Genomic DNA, 23,068 nt, shown 5'->3' with positions numbered 1-23,068 from the left:
TCTATCTATCTATCTATCTATCTATCTATCTATCTATCTATCTATACAGGGTGCACATAAGGTATGCATGCGTGATAGAAATCGTTGAGTGCTTCACTTTGCGCATTTGTGTACCTATCTACTTTCACCCATGGTAAACCAAGCCCACGCTGAAAAAATGTGTCATGTTCTTTTTTCTGCAAAGTGGCTCCAATATGTGCCATGGTTTGAAGCATACTTAAATATGGTGTAAGATTTACCCAGGGTCGAAATTTTCAGTCATCCTTTATTTAACAAGTGTAAAAAGAGCATGTGAATGTACCACAACTTATTGCTAACAAACAATCTAGTCGAGAAGCAATAGCGAATCGCGCTCTTGCTAGGTGGCGAGACAAACTCCAGGAACAACGGAAGCTCTGAGTATTTGGTTTTTGCTTGCCTTTCATGATGCTAGATGTGCGTCGCATGGTTCCCTAATCACAAAGCGCCACTGCCTTTTGCATGCATTTTAATAGGAGTGTGATTTGGACTAAAAGTCCCCATTTTTAGTCTTTTAAGCCTAAATTTATTAGTGCATTCTAATGCACACGCTAATTGGTAGAATGTGAGTGAATAATTCAAGTGGTGCAAGCGATCTTTGAATTCATATTTATTGCCCTGGAAATGTTGTAAAACAATGGTAAAACAATGGCTGACTCTTTAATGATGGTAGCTGATTATCTGGTGGTTTTTATGTAGCTGATTATTTTGTGCATTTTGTATGGGGAGCGATAGTTATTCGTTTCTTATCTGATGATTTGTGAGATGGGCCTCTGAGTCGTTATTGACATGCGGTGAAGATATACTGCACATTTAAGACTAGACACCTTTTAAGCATAATGTACCTCCTCAAATTTCTTTCCAGGGCTGTCATTATTTTCATTTTGAATGTAAAATTGGATCACACTAACTCAAGGTTGTCAAACTGATTTTTATCGTGGGCCACATTGTACTTAAAGTGTCTGTTAGAGGATCGGAATAAATCTAAAAATAGTCTAAAAAAGTTTCAATTTTAACGTACCACTTTAATTTCTCTAAAATCCTGAAAATTTAGGACTTAAAAATAGAAAAACATGTGTCTAATAAACACCATTTTTGCTGGTTTACATCTGTAACTAGTTTTGAAAACAGAGTTCAAAAGAGTTCAAAAGATAGATCGGGAACAGAAAATGGTTATTTTTGAAGACAATCTGCAAGTTTAGCTAGAAACTTGAAATCAAATCAGCATTTGGCGGGCCACATAAAATGATGTGGCGGGCCGGTTCTGGCCCCCGGGCCTTGAGTTTGACACATGTGCACTAACTAGTCATTCACTTGTCATGCATCTTACAAAATCTTGGGGCCTTTGTACTTGTTTGTACATGTTTTTTGTTTTAATTTAAATATATAATGTCATATACTATGTACAGCGGAATCGCTAAAGTCAAAGAGGGAAACTGTACGCTCAATGTTTTCATATGTAACTGCTGTCGTGCATAAAAACGGCTTATCAAGAATGCAAACTGGCCCCGATTCAGTAATCATCAAAGATTACAACAGTTTTAAAACACTTTGTCAAAATGAGTACCCTCGGCAAGGCGTATTAAATAAGAAGGACATCCTAGTATAAGTCAAATTTTCAAAGTTAAGGTAAGCTTTTGTGAAATTTTACTTTTATCAACTTGTTTTTACAGTTGGATGAATGAAAGTTGCGAGGTGCATCTGTAACGCATGTTTCATTCATATTTTAAGATTGTTGAGCTACAATTTATATCAGCACGCAGTTGCGTATGCTGCAATTCTACTTACAACTGTCATATAAGGTTTTTTGAGGATAATTGTTTGCTCCTGCAGTATATTCTATACATTACCATTATTTAAAAAAATATACATAGGCCAGCATGCGGCAGCTTAATATTTCAGATTTACATAATGGTGACGCATTGCATTAAATTAGAGGTGCAAACAATTCAGTTTTATCTGCTCAAAACCAGTATTACCATTATAAGCGCAGTGGATAAGTAGAAACCAGAATAACCAGCTATGTTTGAACGAATCGGAAGCCAAAGTGGTTAAAAAAAACAAAAAAACAATATCCAGGCAAGTCAAACAAAACATAGTAGCAGCGAATCAGTTCTTATTATGAAAACAGGTCCAATTTCTTCTGTTCAAGGAGCTTAATATCTTGACATTACAGCTGGTTGGGGTGGAGCAAATGTCCTTCACTAGCTGACATGTACAATTGCAATGTCAACAACAGATTTGCACTTTTTTACGCTCCAAAACTGAATAGATTTTAATAGTTTTTCATGGCAGAGCGCAGCGCTTCTTTGTAATCCAAGTAACAATAAATAGCCAGCCTACATTCATTTCAGTGTGTCCTTCCTCAGTTGTTGCTCCTGGCTCTCAGCCAATAAGTGTATAGATTACAAGTGTATAGAGTACAGTAAGACTGTATATGTATTGTGTGGGCCCTATGGGGCCGCATTAGGGTACGTTTTATCGGTGAATGTTTCACACACACTTGCAAACACGTACACAAATGTGCATGCACGCGCAAACTCACACACAGAAAACACACACACACTTATGGGGTGACAGAGTGCACTGGCTGAGCTCTGATGAACCAATGGCAACCTGGGGAAGGAGGAATGTGTATGGCACGAGTCCAAGAGAGGCCTTCAGAATCCTCAGCAGGATATCCTGGTTGTCTTAGTGAGCACAAGTGTGAGTGTGTGGGAGTATGCTTCTGTACTAAATGATGGTCAGGGCTGTAATTGTATATCTATGAGTGTCTTTAATTTTTACAGTCAGTTGGAGATTAATCGTGACAATGTCGTGTATATAACACTTTTGCCTTCAGGCTAGCGTGAGGGCCGATTGTACGCAGGACAAAAAGGGCCTCGAATAAATGTATAAATGTGAAAAAAAAAAATTATATATATATATATATATATATATATATATATATATATATATATATATATATATATATATATATATATATATATATACTATACTATATATATAGTATAGTATAGTATAGTATAGTATAGTATAGTATAGTATAGTATAGTATAGTATAGTATATAGTTTTGGTCCTCCACATGAACACCAATGTTTTTACTAAGTGGCTATACAACAGTCACAAATTCGCCACATTAATTTGATATCAGGATGAGAATCAAGTAAAGTGCTGCCATTTTTAAAATTCAAAAAGCTTCGGTTGTAATTGATATTCATTATTAATCCGAAAACTGTGCTCATAAATGTGGATTTATGTTGCAGATGTAAAAAACAGCAGCGCGCTGATATTTTTGATTCAAGAATTTCCAATACCAATAATGTCATCACTGAGGAAAAGAAGATGCAACAATAAAAATGTATTTAGAATCTAGAACATATAAGAAGATATAAAGTGGAATTACCTGTCAAGTGTTAAGAATGAAAGATCTTCATTTATGTTTTACCGTTCTGTGAAAATTGAAAATGGTAAGGAGTAAAGTTCGTTAGACGTGTTGATTACCTTCTTTTTTATTGTTTATGGATTTTGTGCATTTTATTTTATGACCATGAAGCAGATTTCCTATCTCTCAATCGTAATGAAAATTGGACACATCGAAGGTCAACCAGAATGGATAGTATTCACCCTTTGATATTGCGCTGTATGCAACCCATCCTCAAATATACAGTATGATGTCATGCAGGTTTCAAATGTGAACTGCAGTAGCAGAAACAGGGTCAGGTGTGCACTTGACTAATGCACACCTCAAGAGAGGAAAGGAAGAGAGCAGAGTAGAGAAGAAAAAGTAGAAGAGCGGCGGGGCTGCTTAAAATATTCAACCTCCCTTCCATTAACCAACCATGTACGGATGAGAACACGACCTGCACTGTATAGCTCATCAAAGTGAAAGGCGTGGAAGTAGACCTCTTTCAGCCAGTGGCCCTTAAATCCAGCTCAGCATTTTCCCAGTGATGTCATCTCTTTTCACTCCGAGGCCAACCTCTTCCCTTTCTTCACCACGTCCTTCCTTTGCTTTCCATCCAATTCCATTCAATATATTTCTAGTTTTGCCTTGCCCCCTTTGAAGTTTTTTGTTTTTGTTTATGCAACACACAAAGCAGGTGAGAGGTGTGCAAAGTCACGGATAATCATTCAGCATGAAAGTCAACAATCTCTCTTACAAGATAAAATGGCATGCATCATCGCCATCGGTCTGCTACAAAAGCCGACTTCAGAATAAACACACAAAATAATTTGTGGACATCGACACAATGTCTTTTTTTTAGTTTGAAGTTAGTCTTTGCAGCGGTTGTTGCTATCAGCTAATTTTACTTCTTCTTGCAACTCCATCTTTATGTAGTCACACCATGTTCCTACTATATCAACCCACCACGTTTAAAAAACACCCCCAATTGCTGATTAGGGATGATAAGAAACTGTTTGTGAATTTCTCTGTAATTATTAGAGGTGGACATTTTACATTTTCTCAGTTGTTGGTGCCCTGTCCCCCCCTTTCGACATCGTTGGTCCGCCATTTTTTTTCAATCGATATTGTCAATCCATTGTTCCCCTTGTGTGTCTGTCGCTCATTCATATCATCAATACAACCCCCCCCCCAAAAAAAAAAACTCTTTCATCCTACTAAAAAGTACAAATAATTTGATTTCTCTCTACAGCTTGGACTTAAACAAAACTCAAAGCCGAGTGTGTCTTCTCTTGGCACTAGATTGCAATGAGCAATCATGTCCACTAGGGAGACATACCATGCATTGTTACGAAAGTCATAACAAAAGTTTTCCTTTGGCAGATGATTGGCGCCATCCGAATCTGTACTTTTTAAAATCTTTAATTCTTGACCCCTATCATATCACATGCATCGAGAACTGAATCATCTTTTGTGGAAAGAGGCACAAAGTAGCTTTCAGTTTCACAGGTTAGTGACCGCTGGATGACAGTAATGACCACAAAAGAGGACCATAAATCCTCCAAAAGTTGTGCTAGTTAAATTGCAAGCATACTACCTCAAAGCACCCAATAATAGCCCGGGGTCCATAAAGAAAGGCATCTGGGACCAGGTCTGGACTGGACTGTGCTTACTGGGGAATCCTGCCTGAAATGCTCACTCGGTTGAAGTCTCATAGGAAGTTTCTGAGCAACTAAACCCCCCCCCCCCCCCCCTCCCAGAATGGATTGATGATGTTAGAACTCCAAACTGATTGCTAAATTGTAAATTGTGACTTGAAGGCATACAACTTTAGAGGTACTTAAAAATACATTGACACGTTTTTGGTCAGACTTATTTGTTTTGGGTGTTCTGTAAAAGAGCACCAGTTCCTCTCTTTTCGACACTTTTTTTATAGTCCTTGGCAGGAGAGTTGTTCCCAGCTAAGTGTTTCGGTTGTGTCTATTGGGATGACATGTCTATCCTGTTTGAATGGACTAGGTTTAAATCAGGAATCGGTGGAGTCCATACCATCTGTTGCAAGAATCCTTGTTTGATAGTTCCATAGAGACCATCTCTTAACAGACCTTTTTTGGACCCAGCGGTGTAAAACCGGAGTCTCACAATCTTGGCAGTCCCGAGCTGCTGGACGGCTTCCAGTTTCAAGTTTGGTGTTAGCTTGATGTGCCCTTTGTCTTTTTACTGTCACACGTCTTGGCCTCCCACGGGAGTGAGACGCCATTAATTGCAGGGAATACATTCCAAACCCTCATACAATAGGTGAACATCTGTGATACAGAGAACCGTCAAAATAGCTACATTACATTGGGGGGTCACTTTCTCCCGGACACATTATTTTGCGACCTGCAATTATTTCCTGGGGAAAGATCACAGCTACGGCAGCATCTCTTGCTGATGCACATACTTTTATAATTAACCATTCACATGTCCTTCATATGTACAGTGTTCTAGTTCTAACCTCAAAGTCAAAAGGCCTGCCGCGTTTGTCTTGGTTATGCATCTATTCTACACCACCACGTCACAATCTGCATCCACCATGTATGACCTTTCTCTGCAGAGCTCATTAAACGTCAAGGGGCTTATTGTCACAAATTGCCTCACATTATAATTAAGGCACTTCTTGCTGATGCTCGCAGTAAGTCGGAGGCTGACACACTGGTTTGTCTATAACAAGGTCATTTCAAAGGAACAGGAGAGCAACACTTTGCACTTTTAAGGAACACTACCTTTTGGGTAGAAGCCAGGTTCTCCACTCAGCTATCACTTAAAACCACAGCGCTGTCAATGTAAGATTCAGAGTTGCAGTTCCTGATGTCACCCAGTATCAGCCCGTCGCACTGAGTAATATGATTTACATATTGTCCGTCAAGAAAATCAAACAAGGAGCCAGGTAACGTATGCAAAATTGTATTCCAAGACTAGAAATTGCTGCTTCTTTAGAAGTAGTAAATAATAAATTTGCTAACGTAATCTGCTGCAGGACTAAAATGCAGAAGAGCAAAAGTGGCCAAGGACTATAATTTTGGCTATATTCATGTATTGTACGGTACACAACAGTACATGTGTGCTGTACAGTACTGTATATGAAAATCTCCAGATGGCATGCAAATATGCCCCCTAGGGGCTGTGAGCAGTATAAGAATGACATCATACTAATCTGACTGGATGCTTATCAGAGAAAATGGCATTGCATCATTGTGTCCATCCTGGAATTTCTGGGCTATAGATGGTGTAGCTGCGGTCAAGTGTAAAAACTAGTGCGTCTTCATTTTTAATGATGCCTGTGTAGATTTGTGTCCACTGCTCTGGGCCATGCATGTGGGTTGTTGTGGCAAAACCAAGAGTGTTTCTTTTGACATGTGCAGAGCACACATGACAAGTTGATGGCTGAAAGGAGACTCAAATTTATGCTTGCTGTAACCACGTCTCACTGTGACACATTACAGCAAGCGCCAAAACTTCTGGATCATTGTATAGAAGTAAATATATGTCCTCGTGAGGGTGGCATGCATGTGAAGCCTATCCCTAAAGATAAAAAAAAAATTAAAAAAAATCTTGAAACATCGGTGAACACAACCAAGCACAATAATAGTGCACCCTTGATGAAAAGCAAATACAGTGTGTCCCTTGGGAACTGAGGGCGACACTAAGGAATGACACCAGGGCATGCATTATCACCCCGTCATCACTGAATCACCGGTTCTGTTTTCTCGACTTCAACTTGTTTTTTAGATTAAAACAGACAAAATATGGCACGCTGCCTGAAGAAATACCAGCACACTCATTCTTTCTGAGTTAAATGTTGAATATGGTTGCCTCTTAAGCTACCGTGCATTTGAGGGGTCTAACTTATAAAATCAGCAGGGGAATGATGAACTGTTCACAAAGGTTAGGCATATGAGGCTTTCAGGAAAAAAAAATCAGGACTATTACTGTTCCAGGTTAATTTAATTTGACCCCCTCTCTCTGAATGTACATATTGTTCCTTGTTTCAATACCCTTTGCACAACCTGCTGTTCCCTAACGAGGAAGCAAATGTCAACATTTACAACCACCCCCACCCCCCAAGTTTGTCCGTTTCTCTGTCTTTCTGTGACCCTTCCGGTCTGTCGGTACCTCCGTTGTAACCTGCTAATGACAGCCTAAGCTCGGTGGACACCTCTGTCTAAGAATATATTGTTGTAATAGCAATTTGATTCACGCGTAAGCCATTTCTTTTCATTTGTGCACCTCCTTGTTTGAAAATAGAAACTCTGAACAGTAAGACGTGTGGGTTTAAATATTTAGACAAGGCCCACTCAAGTTCTCCTGTAAAGATCGGCAAATTTGAGTTTGTTAGGACTTGAGTCTTGGGCTGGCATGGGCTGCTTAACGGTTTGATGACTCAGCCTGCTCCTCTACTCATCAGCTCAAAACAAGCGAGGGTTATGGCAATGGTAACCGAAGCTTACCATGGACGAATAAAGCTGTCTCCTATATGTTGGGGGAGCATGATATATACATGTTATATAAATGACAATTTTCCGGCTGTATGAACTTGAGTGTAAATGTTGCATTTAACGGTCGACCCCCGTGCTCTTTTCTGGCAAGATTACCTGTCTTCTGGTTTATTCGCAACCAGAAACTATGCAATTTGGGCTGAATTCCCAAATCTTAATATTCAAAATATGTTTTTCAAAAGTATTTCATTTCATATCTCAAACTGTACTCATTATTACATTCCAAGTAAAACCCTATGATTATGAGTAAAAATGTGAACATATCATTACTTTAACATCGTTATGGAACTCCAAGCATTCCCTCAAATTAAAAACAGACATCAGGCCGTTGCAGCTCGAGTACGTCTCGACCACCGGTGAGTCATTCAATTGTTTAGCACCTCCTGCAGCCTTAGTTTGATTTTGTTCACTGACTTACTCATCAGGGAGAGCAACAGTGATCTCATCAACTGACTGCCTGAAGATGTTGTGAGAAACAAGGTTCAAATCATCGCGTGTGTCATCATCCAAATGTGTTCAGAGACAACCCGGTGACAGATGATCAACAGATTAGCACCTGTGAAAAAGATGAGGCAATGCAATTTAAATCAATTAAAATCACAAAACACAGTCATAAAGCAAACTTTTTAAAATCACTCAGGACAGTTTTGAGCTAACTTGATGATTATTAACCTGGCTAAGAGAGATTATTCTAATTTGACCAAATAGTCTCCATTTGCAACTATTTAAAATGCTGTAAGCAAGTTAAATTGGATCCAACGGTTGGGCACTGAAAAAAAAAATACCTCTCCGTGGAAAATCTGAAACACAGATTATTCCATACATACACACGCACACACAAATACAACAATAGCGTCATTGTTGTTGCACATTATATTTCTTATGGGAGGGACGGCGTGAGAGTGGTTAGAACATCAGCCTCACAGTGCGGAGGTTGCAGGGTCAATTCTGGCTTCGGCCTTCCTGTATGGAGTTAGCATGTTCGCCCCGTGCCTGTGTGGGTTTCCTCCCACGTTCCCAGAAACATGCATGGCAGGATTTCTTAACTAGGAAGTGAAATTTCATTGACTGAAGCCACACCTCTCACTATGTGCCCCTTCATGGTGCTGTATCTCACAAAGTCATCTTGGCCCAACGTCATCATTTGAATCTTTGCATAATTCACTGAAAAGTTAAGGAAATTGTTAAAGTTGTGATTAAAAACTACCTATTTTGACATAAGTTCAAGTGTCAATAACAAGACCCATGAACAGAGAAAAAATGGCACAAACACATTTTACAGTGAAGACAGGGAGAAGTGCATATTTCAGGCACATATATGTTAAAACATATTACAGTGGCTCAATTGTTGAACTCTTCTTAAGATACCTACTAACACATAATATTAATCCATTGTGTTTTTAAACATCCTTATCATAAATCTTAAACTGGTTTCCATCATGACTCGAAGACCTTCCAAAATATGGCTCCATGTCAACTAAAAGGTTATCTTGATGGATCAGACTGGAAGGACAGCAAGAGGACTTGGACACTGCAAAAAGACAATAACTTGGGGGTGGGGTCGGTGGAGGGTCAAAGCAAGCATTCATAAACTGAGGAATAAGTCGATTGCGCTGTTGAAAATCAGCTTGCTTTAAAGCAGCACAGGGGGTTAGTGGTTCCAGGCAGCAGACAATGGACCAACAGGATCAATATTGACATTCTCCTTAGTGATAGCAGAATTGGCTCGCTACGGGTCAGGGACCGGACCTTCTGTGTGAGCCAACATTTTGTGGTCACGGCTGAGGGACACTTACTGTAACCTTGGCCCACAGGCATAATGGAGGGTCTGAGCGGGCCTGGGAGGGGGTCCTTCCCCTTTATGGGCCTTTTTACCGTAAGAGAGCTCAGTCCTTCGGTGGCCCGATTCAATCACAGATCATTACTTTGTCAAAACAGCTACCAGACCACGTTGGCACGTTAGCAGGCCAGCTCGTGTGGGGAGCTACATCTAGGAGAGCCGGTTGTTGAGTGCAGCAGTCAAGGGAGATGAGGCGGGAAGAGCAAGAAAAAGCAAGCGCACCACTTTTGGACAAGTGACTGTTTATTGCTTCTTATTGCAACAAGCAGTAACAATTAGACAGATTTTCTCAACTTATGGTAAGAGGTGCTATAGCTAAATAATGAAACACTCCATGAGGTCGCTTTGCTGAAACATCTCAAATGTTGTTTACCTAAATTGGTCAATTAATCCAAGGCAAACCCATAAAACGAAAAGGATGTGGGTTGTCCTGGTGCTCTCTTCCAGCTGGCTGGAACTCAAAGCTGTAAGGGATACCACACCAGTTCTGTTATTGATGTGTCAGGGGAAGACCAGTGGAGAAAAACTCATAGAGGAAAAAATGGACAATGCGAGAATGGAATGAAATTGCAGTGAATCTCACAAAGGCCGTAGTATTTGACAAAAACAAACAAAATACCTTGGAGGTGAAAAGAGGCTTTATAGCTCCCATACTGGCATCATCAATTTAGCTGCACATTAATATCATAAAATAATGCAGGAGCAAAACATGCATCACAGCTAGCTCCTCCTAGAACTGTGCTAACACTGGAGATGACCTTGCCTTTTGGCTTTGCCAAAGAAGTGATTCAGCTGCCATATTTAAGGTTTTAGGTAAAAAGAACAGTGGAATACTGTATATTATATATATATATATATATATATATATATATATATATATATATATATATATATATATATATATATATATATATATACACACTCACACACTCACTCACACACACACACACACACACACACGCACACAGTGGACCCCTGGTTTACGACGTCCCTGCCTTACATTTATTTCACCTTACAATGTGAACCGAAACATTTTTTTCGTCAACTCTTTACGCAATTTTGTTTGCTTTATGACAAAAAAAAAAAAAAAAAAAAAACACAACCTCTTCTCAAACCTGGGGGGTCATACCTCGGGGCAACACGCTCATGTGTCACTGCTTACATTACTACAATACTGGTCTGCTATTGGTTGGTGTCACGAATCCCAAAGATACTGGTCTACTATTGGTCGGCGTTACGGGTCTGATGCTGGTTTGCTATTGGTCAGCGCACGGGGTCACAAAGATGGCTGCCCAAAGACTTTATTTTGCATGAGTGCTATCAATAATGTATTTATTGTGCATTTTAGTGCTTAATTCAAACTTGAATTGGTTAACAATGGGTCCCAAGATGGCTAGTGATGTTAAAGAGAGAAGTAATAAGATGATTACGATGGTAACGCAGCTGGATATATTCAAGAAATATAAAGAAGGCTAAGCTAGCCTAGGCTAGGCTACCCTCAGTAGGGAATTAACTAAGCTACACTTTTGCCGCAGTCTTGCTTTTGCTATGGCGAATTTCAGAGCCATGCACATGCAAAGAAAAACATTTCGTATTATGCAACAAGAGGATTTTTCATTGTATGGGGAATTATTAAAGAGGTAAAGTGTTTAATGTATGGGTATTTTTGCACATACAGGTTTCGTTTTATAGTGGTATTACTGTATACACTGTATATACACACACACACGCACACACATATACACACACAGGGAGCGTTCCCTCGTTTTTCACTATTAATGTGGACCGAAAACCCTCCGCAATAAGTGAAATCTGTGAAGTAGAACGAGAGTGGAGCCTGTAGCTGACCAAACATGAGAACGAGCAGAGGTTATGCTTGAAAATCAAATTTATTGCAAAAGGTAGCAGCTTTCCAAAGCTTTCGTCCTCACCGCGTGTGATCTTCACACAAAGGACGGTCAAGTACTCCTCCCTTACCCTCCCTCGTGTTTTCTTTCTTCTTGGAACGCTACTCCTGTGGAATATCCGACTGCCCTTGTTGACCTGTATACCTTGTAAGTCTGTCTTAATGTTTCTTGGACAGCTCGAGCCAGTGAAGTCAATTGTGTTGCCCTGTACCTTTGCAGTTTAAAGATAAAGTGTATCTTGAAATCTTGAATTGTATGTTTAAATTTTAATGTTTCTCTTCACATTTGCAACTGAACAAATATCAACAAATAACTAAACATAGCCCGCACAGCTACTCAAGTGTTAATGCACTATTTATTCACTTTAAATGAGCCTTCCATGCAAACATGATTAGGGGAGTGGGAAGTGGCCCAAATGGAGGAGGCGGGAGAAACAAAGCTCAGTAGGTCATCTGAGGTGATTGAGGTTCTGTAGGGTGGGATAGATTCATGAAACCCAGAGGCCGGGCCATTGACCGCCTCCGGGGATTCTGTTCTGGCTCCAGTTACTGAGGTCTCGCATTAAAACACATGCACAGAAATAGAGACAGATGCAGACATGTGCACACTTGTGAGCTTTGTGTGCCAAAATAGAAATGGCATCCCAACATTTGCTTCCTCAACATATTTCAACAGACAGCCTCAGACTCGGCCACACACACGGTTCCCGGAAGGTGAGACGTCTCAGAGTCCGAACCACTCGGTGACCCCTCCTCTCCTCGGGTCAGGTTTCTGCCTCTGCTTCTCATCCTCCATGAACTTCTCCTGCATCTCTTCCATGGAACCCTCTGCTGGCGTGCTGTTCTTTGCCGGGAAAATATCAGGGAACGCAAATGTTTGGCCTTCAGCCTGAAATTCAAAGTCAACAACAGAGCAAAGAAATTATTGAGGAAAACAGGAAATGAGCTACCGAAAACCACTTAAGACGTTTGAATGATGCAGATTCAGAAAGCAGGACAGCATTTTACACAGCGACACTATTCTTCTGTTGCACACTGACTTTCAATTTCTCGATCTCACTTCTGGATGGAATCTCCTGTCTCTCTCCATTTCTCTTGTCCTGATTTATTCAGAAGTAAAGGATGGTATCCATTATTTATTCCATACCAATCTCTGGCCATAGCTAATGCATCACTAGCCCACCAGTCTGTCAGGCTGGTGTGCAGTACAGTACAGTGCACGCACGCTTGCACGCACACACACAGGTCAGTGGGTGCAGCATGCACGCATCCAACGCCGTCTGTCTTTACCCTCTCCAACGGACACCTGGCAGAGTCTTTCAACTGGAGCCAGATCATTGCAGTCTTGAAATGAATCCACCACAGGCACAGCCAAATCGTAAGCAGCGATCACCGTTTGGATCCCGGGAAAACCATTCATCATCATAAATCCATCCCCCAAGGTGATCTTTGCTCGCAAGCGCTGTTCACACCAGCAAGAGCCTTGACAAATCCACTTTAATTATCGAGCTCCAAGATCATGAAGTAAACTGCCAGCACTGTATATCAAATATTCTGTTTAAATATGTCAAGTATTTAGTTTGGGTTCAGTGAGTAGGCATAAAAGAATGGGCTGACTGATGTGAATGTTACATTGTCCGTTTCCAACCCCCCCACACCGCACGCTCCTCCACCCCAAATACCGAGAGACAAGCCTTTCATTACCGCATAGTTTGGTTTGAGTCCCAAGAGGCAGAGCGGAGTGGGCTTCCAAAACCTTTAAAAATGGGAGAATGAAGTGGGAGCTTTCACTGGTCATATCATTGCATGTTTATGCCGGTTCATTACGTATGTGACCAGGTGCAAGTACGTGTGTACACGTTTCCTTCTGAGTTGATATGAGACTAATAGTCACCGGCTGCTTGGTTTACCTCCGCTGTTATCAGTGACTTCATGGAGAAACAACGGTGACTCAACTTTGCATACAAATAAAAACCGAACGGCATTCAACTGTAATCAATTCATGATGATGTCAGCTCACGCAAGCTAAACAGGATGTGACGCCAATAGATTCGATGATTGAAAAACGAGCAGTTCTGCAAAACATGTTAAGTCCCGATCCCAACTAGCATCAAAGAATGTGTTTTTTCAAGGCAGCGAATATTGCAAATGTGTCCGTGTTTCAAAGAACTGTTCAAGTCCTGACACGTTTTATTAAAGGGACTGTCAGTAATATTTGTGTAGTGATGAATAAAAAAAGATATTCATTTTAAAACCCCACTATACACTTCAATAATTCAAATGAATTTGCTCTATCAAAGCAACATTTTTTTAAATATAAGTAGGTCTAGTAACTGCTTACTATAATTTGTGGGGCTCGCTCAGGCAGGAGTCCGCCATGTTTCACCACCATCTTTGAAGGTTCGAATGCTAATGATGAATAAAAGGAGAAGGAAGAGGAGAGCTCTGGTCCACGTAGAAAGCATTTGAAAATATCACATGGGGCATGACGATCGATTAGGGTTTTTGGATGACCACAGTTATTCTACACATTTAAAGTCGCCCACCGCACACAAAAGAAAATCCCCTGCGCGAAGAAATTGCGATGCGGCAAGAATTTACCTTGGCGCTCTGGAAAGAGCTGAGCTTAAAAAAAAAAAAAAGAAAAAAAGAAATGTGACCTGGAAACTGTTGGATGTTTGCTATTGAGTTCATAGTGTTCAGCATTTGTGGCTCCCTTGTTGCGTCCGTGGACGCTCGGGGCAACCGTGATTCAGCGCGCGCCAGTAATGAATCTTTTCGGCATGTCCAAGTTGTTGTTGGTGTGCTGCCCGCACCTTCTTTCTACTTGTCTGGTAAGGGTGCATTTGTGTTTGCAGAGAAAAATGATAAAGAATGGCTCCAAAACGAGTATGCCTCTTACTTATCCTTGTTGCGTTTGGAGAAAATAAGTGTCCATGCATCACATTGGCAGTTACTTGCCAACAAGGAGTCACTGAGTCACTAACAACTGATCAAAGTGAAATGAATGGAGAGCTACCTAACATAAAATGTGTATTTTAATGGCAGGTTTTAGTATAAATAGTAGAATAGGGCTGTGCCTACTGTTAAAAGATGTGCTTGTTTTATGACAAAGCCTTAAGTACAAGATCCTACTACTATTATCTCATCTTGACAATGGCTCAGTGGTTTGGTCATGTGCTTAAAAAAAAAAAAAAAAAAAAAAAAAAAAGAGAGATTCCTAAACGTTAAATATTACAGCTTCTAGCCCAGCGTTGTCCACGACATAGCATCATCACAAGAAGCCTCTAACTTTACACTCTAAAATGATTTTAGTCCTGACAGCCATGACCACATGACAAAAAAAAAAAAAGACAATTGTTCCTGGTTTTAGAACATGTGCAATGCAGAGAAAGCAGTTATATGGGGCAGCTACTCACTACAATAAGCTACTTCGTACTCTGCGTGTTAGAGTATGCTCAGACTCAGTCACCGAAGACAGTGCAGCATGCCTTCACAAATTTTGCAAAGACACCAACTACAAAACAAATGAGGACTTGGCAGCATAAATTTCAAGAAAAGGGCAGCTTATGCATACCTAAATCGCCAGGACGGCCATCAACGTGTGCAGAGTCACAGGTGGCGCTCATATTGAACATTTATGAAAATCGGTCATAGAACCAACAAATATTTGTACTTTTCGTTGTAAATTTAACCAATAAAACCTATGACCTTTTAACATAAAGTGTATTTAGTTTCATTAAGATCCATAAAGTAGTTTTCGAGATATGGGCATTTAGAATGGGGTCAACCATTTTGGAACACCCTGTATATTACATTTTTGATCTGTCTCTGTATTGTTTTATTTTTAATTTGTTTTTTTTTTGTTTGTTTTTTAGCCTCATGTGTATTTGTATTTTTAAGTCATTGATCCCAGGAAGACTAGTTGCTACCTTGAAATCATCTAATGGGGATCTATACAAACAAACTGCAAATAAGCGGCCCCTTCCGGTAAAGAGCCCTTGTTGAAGTATGTTTGTGCAGGTTTTGGAGATTTTGCACGATTCTCCACTGAAACCAATGGTGGATTGTATCTCCCTCTCTCTCTCTCTGAAGAAATTGGTCATAGGCTTACCAAGTACAATCTCTCTGAGACACAGTCATGCATGGTTTAAAATCACCAAATGCCGATTGACGTTGCTAGGTACTACTGACTGTCACATCAATATTACTAAATTATTACTAAATTATTAATAATAATAAAAAAAAAATTAATTATTAATTCCATTGTCCATTGCCTCTCTCAAAGACAGTCCCATCTCCTGTAAATTGCTGACTACTTTAAAGTTTAAAAAGTATAAATGACTAACATTATAAAGTATATAATTATATGTGCCATAACAGAACCACAATAAAGTGTAAGTGGAGCTAGCGCATCTGAATCACAGTCAAAAGATCCAAGGTTTAGCGTTTGACAGTTTGCTTAAGTACTTGCATGGGTTTTCTACGGGCTTTTACCCACGTTCCAAAAACGTTCATGGTAAGCAAGTTGAAGACTAATTAGTTCATCGGAAAAAAATTGGATTGTGAAGGGGTTTTGGTTCTATATGTTTTGCCCTAGAATGGCTGGCGACCATTCCAGCGTGTACCATGCCTCTCGACCAAGGATATCGGGGAAACATTTTCAAGCTTACCCGTGGCCCTAATGAGGATCATCAACGCAATGCTGTTTGCAATTCATCAGCATCAAAGTATTGCCATACTTTTCAGACTTTAAGGGGCACATTAAAATCCTTTCATCTCCTGAAGCGTCGACAGTGCGGTGTGCTTTATGTATCGGGATCAAATTGAAGTTAAACTAACTTTGACTCATTTGATGTACTGTTTTGTTTTCCAAACGCACCGTATACACCGTAGCCTATAAATAAATAAAAAATCCCTCCCAAAAAAGACCTCTTCATTGAGACTGTGCCTATCATCTGCTGTACCATATAGTCTGAAACATACAGTAATATATTAACTTTGCACGTTTAACTTTTGTCTTTGGCTTCCTGTGGCTTCTTGTACAACCCTTACTCTAAGGCTAGTCCTCAACACGTGTTGAGAGAACAAACGACGACGACACATGAGGCAAAATTAGACTTCTCACAGACCGAATTGAATGTCGTCACCTAATAATTTCCAGTGGCAGAGAGCAGTTAAGGACACCGACAAAACTGAATCTGCCTTGCGAAGTGAGATCCATAAAGAAACTAACCAGTGACACTGTAGTCCATACAAGTCTTATTGTTGGCTGCAGGCCTGATCCTGATTGTGTATGCATGTTAAAAGTTCACGAGACATATTTCTGCAGTCGGAGAGGGTGCTCTAAGAAAGCTGTTGCAATCTGTTTGAAAATATTCACCACATTACAGCAGGACTTAACCCGTGTCCCCCCACAGCTTCCAACTGCTCCCAACGGAAACATTCTGCCCTGTGTGACTGTCTGCTTCTCTCGTCTTGTGTATTTGTCTGTGTGAAACATAGGAAGTGTGTTTGTGTGTGTGTATGAATGAATAAGACGAGGAGTAAATTGAATACATTATAAAGAACAACGAAGGCAGGCCATCACATACTATAATACAATTAACACAATTTGGCCAGGGTTCTTCTTTTTCTTTAAGAAAACTTAATTACACAAAGTAGTACAAGTTCTCATGCATACTTGTCAAAACAATGTTTATTTATAAATAAAAACAAAGTCTAAAACCGTGGATGCACTTCAAATATTTTCCTTGGACAATGAAGTGTTGTTCCTACAGCAGCAACAACTTTTGTACTTTGGAATAAGCCATAGCCCATCACAAAATTTAGACTAACAGTAATAAAGCAATAACTCTGACAGTAAATATATGTATGAAAAATACCCAATAAATAAATAGTATACGATGAAAAACGGTCAGTGGAGTGCCAACTAGTGTGTGTCTGTGCTGCTGAGTATAATAGTCTAATGCCACTGCACAAACTAGGTCATTGCATCCCTTTCATAATGTCAAAACATGTTTGACGACCCTCTGTCATTTTTGAAAGGGGGGGGTTACTGTATCTTCTGAGTGTCCAAAACAGCAAATGTCTTTTCAAACTCAGAAATACAACTTCATGGTTGCATCTTTTCCTGTTGTGAATATAGAAAGCATACAACCTTTGGTAGCATACTGAGGTTGGTAAGGCACACACAAAGAAGAGCTTTGTTCTGTTTGACCTTTACTTCTCATTTCCCACAAAATGACCACAAAAAACAAAAATAATTTGGGGGAGTAAAAAGTATTCAAGTCTATATTTTTTCCTTATTAAAAAAGAAAAGAATATGCTGTGTGTCCGTTGGCTTGTAATGCATGCAAAATCAATATGGGGAAACTGTGAGCAGGGTGAGTCCTCTATAATTCATAGGCTGAGATTTAAGTATGAAATATGGAAGACATAGTTGTTCAGACTTTATGCTTTAAAATGTCCTTGATAAAATGAGGACGGTGCCCATGCATGTCTCTTTGCCGGTTTTTGTCTGAATAGAACATTATGGCACGTAACTCACCTGTTTGTTGAGAGTACAAAAGCTTGACTAACCCTCATTGAAAAAAAGAGAGGTAGAGGTAACACCAGTGTCAGATATTGAACGAGCTACAATGTATGACCGTGCCTCATCAAGAAAACATTGTCAAATGTCTTTAAAAAAAAAAAACCCAATAGATATGCAAATTCACATTTATGGCTTCTATGAAAGTTGGACATCTGCAAAACCACTTGAGAGCAAATGATGACAGGGGCTTGGGTAATCTAAGGCAATAAAACCAAATGCATTTAAAATAGAATGCTTTCATAGACTGAGATCAGCCTTTCCTTTGTGGCGTCTCAAAATTTCTGAGTACTTCTTGAGCTCAATCAAATGTGAATAAGGGGTGCGGTTATGCACTCCAGTTTCTTGGGTGACCGCACATGACCGAAAAGAGGAACTCTCACTGAGGTCAGAGTCTTAAAAAGGCTTTAAACAGTCTGACAATGCAACTGGTTTTATATCAATTGTTGGGGGTCGATAATCCAAAAGCCTCGCGAGAAATTGCATCCACAAGTCGGTTCATTAAATAAATGCAACCAAATGTTGGTGGTCAGACTTTTAACTATAACCATATTTGCACGCTGAAACAGAGGTGTTGACGAACACAGCGAGAAATCTCTTGAGGCAGCGGATCTTGTGGCCGTGGTGGCTGTGTGGTAGGATGTATCATACCAGAGTAGAAATTTGACAAGTGATTGAGTGTGCGGGAGTATGCTGTATTTATGTGTGTGAGTGAGGGCGACAGAAGGTATTCAAGTTGTGGCTTAATCCAGTTTTCACCACACCGTAGGAGAGTCTGGCCGTCTACAGAGGGAGACCACAGTGGTGAGGTTACAAGGATTAGCGCTTTTGGGGGGGGGGGTGCACCTCTGTCTCAACGAGTGCCTGTGTGAGTGCCTCGGGGTATGCGTGACTCCGTCCGTGCCTGCGTGGAGGAAACCTATTCATCTTGCGTTAACTGAGCGTGGATCCTGCTCCTCCTAAAGAAGCGATGACTGAAAATGAAATGTAGACACAGTTTCTTATTTTTGACTTCTGACCATCAATGAGAGAATAGTGCCACACGCAAAAAAGGACAGCAATAAGGACATGACATATTTGCAAGTCAGCTTTCTTGGGCTTGACCACAGGTGAAAAAAAGAAATCTCTTTGGTTGATTTCAGGCAGTGCTTCACAAATATATTTTGCCAAGCCGCCCTCCCAAGAAATGAGAAAACTTTTCGCACCCCCTCACTCGACATGCTGACTGTTTTAACATTAACAAAAGAAAAAGTAATATGAATCAATTTAACAAATTATTTTTCAAACTTGGTGGGCATCAGAGCCAGCAAAGCCTTAACTGCTGGCCTAACAATTATATTTTATCATAATTGTAATAAAATTATAATAAAAGTACATTTCATAAAATCCAACTTTATTTGTTAAGCACTTTAAAACAACCACAGGTGACCAAAGAGAAATAAAAACATCGTAAAAACAGACACAACTGCTCAAGGACATAAAACGCTAAATCTGACAGAGACAAATCAGACAAATGAGTAAAGGTCAATATATATATATATATATATATATATATATATATATATATATATATATATATATATATATATATATATATAATGTGACATTCTTATTGTATGTTGTTTGCTTTGTAAGGCTATATATGTGATGCATTTTCACAGAACCAGGCTTACATATGCGAAAATTCAAATTGACATTTCGATACATTCTAATTCTACACAAACTGCCTTTAAAATTCAAATAGATAAATTGATACATTCTAATTCTACACAATCGCCCTTTAAAATGATACACTATAAGATATGGCGGTAGCTAAGAAAAATGGATGACATTACAGCAATTTGAAAGTTGCCAAATTGAAAGCCTTAGTTTTGAGAAAAAAAGTGTTAGGTTTTGGCACACATTACCGTTCAAATGTCCATGGCAATCAGTACCTTAGGAAAAAAATATTGACCTGAAACTTTCAGGAAGTCTTAAATGACCACTGGAGAGTGTGGTGTATTTGGTGTATTTTGAGCTGTAATGCTACTTGTAGTTTTGTCACACAGCGCATGGTGGGTAACCCCGGCTCCATGTTGTGTTCTACCGCTTGTTACGACTATGTGCTATGCTAATAAAGAGTAACATTACGTCGTAGTCTGGAGTATCATTGTTATACAGTATTAAGTAAGAAAAAAGAGCGAAAGATAACAAAGTATATTCCAATAGCAGGTAAGGACATCATCTGAGAACACTTAAAAATCTGAGGAACTTTAACATCTCTACAGATGAAGTTGGTCAAAAACGGTCCTTTGGCCTCAACCCCAAAACAACCTCTTCATAAAGTTTACAATTTATTATACATCTGCCACTTTGCTTGTTTTAATTTTGCTAATTGGGTTTTTAATGTCAAATTATCGCAATGGGAAATTTGTATCAAATATTTTATGTCAATTCTAACATGCTATGCCATTTGATATACCATGGAAATCATATCTAAAACACATTTGGGAAAATAAAGAAAATACATTTTGATTACATTTTAATGGTTTTGGGTTGATTTTTTTCTCTCAATTTAGCACATTAATTTTGCAGGGCTTAAAAAAAAATATTAGTTGCATGTTTAATTGGGGAGAGAGACTTTACAAAAGGCATGTCAAATTCATTTTCGGTCAGGGTCCGCACAAAGGAAAACCTATCCTCAAGCGGGCCGGATGCTATATATGTGTAGATTTTTGCTCTGCACACTGACCTGGAGCCAAATAGCTCCCAAATAGCAGGGGTTAACTCTAAATATATTATCAAAATTAAAAAACACAAATGTTCAAAATAAAAAAAACGTCAACTTCTTTTTGAGTATCTGTATCACAATATAGCATTTTCCAGGAAAATGTTTATAATATTTTTTACATTGGTTAAAAAATACATATTTTGTAGATAATGATTAAAAAAATACAATGAAAAACAAATATCCAGAGGAAGGAAAATGACCCAATCAAATTCTGTGGTTGTACAACTTTGTAAACTGCCAAGACTAGAACAGAATAACATGGGGCTGTAGTGTCTTACTTTAGACACTGGGTGTCACCCATGTAACTATATATGTCTAAAAAAAAAAAAAACCTCACTATCAGAAGTCATAACGTCAAATAAATTGGCAATATGTGCTAACAGCCGAGCTGTAAATAAAGTACCGTATTTCTCAGAGTACATTGTACCCCCCCCCCCATTTTCAGCCCACATACGTTTCCACATACGTATCTGTGTTTGAATAACATTAATTCAAATGTGAAATTAGTATATCATGTCATTTACAAGGCTCAAAATGATTTTATATACCTGTAATTCAATACAGTATGCGTCAGTTTTATAGCGTTTGCACAGAACATAGCAAAAATGCTCTTTACTCAAGCGCCAGCTATTTGCCTCTCAACAACGAGGCTGCGTGGATATTTTTTTTCACGGGCTTTGATGCATTATGAAAAGGAAAAGACAGCTTGACTTGTCTCCTTCAGCCCTTGGACGTATGCTTGAACAAGTCGGCATGGAAGTAGGCAGGTGGAGGGAGAAACAGCAAAGGGCAATGTTCCACGCTCTGATCTCACAACAGTCGGCACTTGGGATATTATACCAAGCTTTCTTTCCCCAAGTAAATCATCTCCGAAGACCTCCATTTCAAACATATTTGATGGGTCCGAAGATGACTACTTGTAGAAGAGTAACGAGGGCGTTTGAACAATTGACGAGGAGATAGGAGGCGCTATTTGGCGCGTCAGATAGTGATGATGACTTTTAGGGCTTTTCAACAAATTAATATTCAGCTGTGTCAAAAATATAAAAGAATTGAAACTTCATTTTTATTATTGCAACATTAGTTCATTTGAACTCGGGACTCTGAACCACCAATAACTCAAAACTGATATCCATGACTACTGTCTATTGATACATTTATCGGACAAGTATTGTAGTGCCTATGACCACTTACAGGAGCAGTGACAGTCATCAATCATCAGTTGACTGTAAGCATGATTCAACAGCAAATTCACAACTGCTAATCTATATATGTAAAATAACCATTATTATATGCAAAAAAGATAAAGAATTAATACGGGGGAATTAATAGAAATAATAAAAGAATGAATGTGTTTAATCATGTAAGAGTAGTCAATGTTGATAATTTCATATTCTTGGCTTTTATTCCTCTCTCAAATGTGTGTATATGAATCTATTGATACATACGATTTCAAATACAGTGGGCCCCCGTGTTACGAACTTAATCCGTTCAGCGGCTACGCTCGTAACTTGAACTGCTCGTATGACGGGCAATCCAAACCTATGTTAATTAGTGAATGCGTGCTACGCGCGCAAAAACCTTAGGTAAAAACATCACGACTTTATACACATATTAAAAATGAGTAACATAATCTACTGTACAGTTAAATTAAATGACATATACAAAGGAAAAATGACATTTACCTTTGGGGCGACGTGACTTGAGCTGGGTGGAGGCGGAGGGGAGCAGAGACCAACCCGCAGAATGTATTTATTTATTTTCTTAAACGGGAACTTTTCTCAAACTAGAACAAATCACCGGCGATTTCCTTCTTTTTAATCCATAATAGAAGAAGCCTCTCAATTTGGTTGTCGATCAAGGTCCGTCCCCCGGCAAGGAAAGTCTTGCCCTTAGAAGATTGCCGAGCGGTTACGGCTAAACTCACGAGCAAGGTTAACCATGCGTGCGCCTCCTTCGTATTTTTTTTTTAATTATCTCCTGCTTGGTTTCTATTG

At 39.3% G+C, this 23,068-nt stretch overlaps 1 protein-coding gene across 1 annotated transcript in view; it reads right to left on the bottom strand.

Moving 5' to 3' along the window:
- Nucleotides 1-11,673: 11,673 nt before the first annotated feature.
- The window catches only part of mrpl23 (mitochondrial ribosomal protein L23), a 51,183-nt gene continuing 39,788 nt past the window's right edge, over nucleotides 11,674-23,068 (bottom strand). Inside the window, exon 5 of the mRNA XM_088418196.1 lies at nucleotides 11,674-12,598. Coding sequence (XP_088274322.1) covers nucleotides 12,434-12,598 — 165 coding nt within the window. The 3' untranslated portion in view covers nucleotides 11,674-12,433. The remainder of the gene's footprint in view (nucleotides 12,599-23,068) is intronic.

This window comes from Hippichthys cyanospilos, chromosome 6 (assembly GCF_059441005.1).
Source record: "Hippichthys cyanospilos isolate Australia breed blue-spotted pipefish chromosome 6, RoL_Hcya_1.0, whole genome shotgun sequence".
NCBI lineage: Eukaryota > Metazoa > Chordata > Actinopteri > Syngnathiformes > Syngnathidae > Hippichthys > Hippichthys cyanospilos.
Note: the sequence above shows the minus strand (reverse complement) of the source record. Positions and strands in the feature narration are given on the sequence as shown.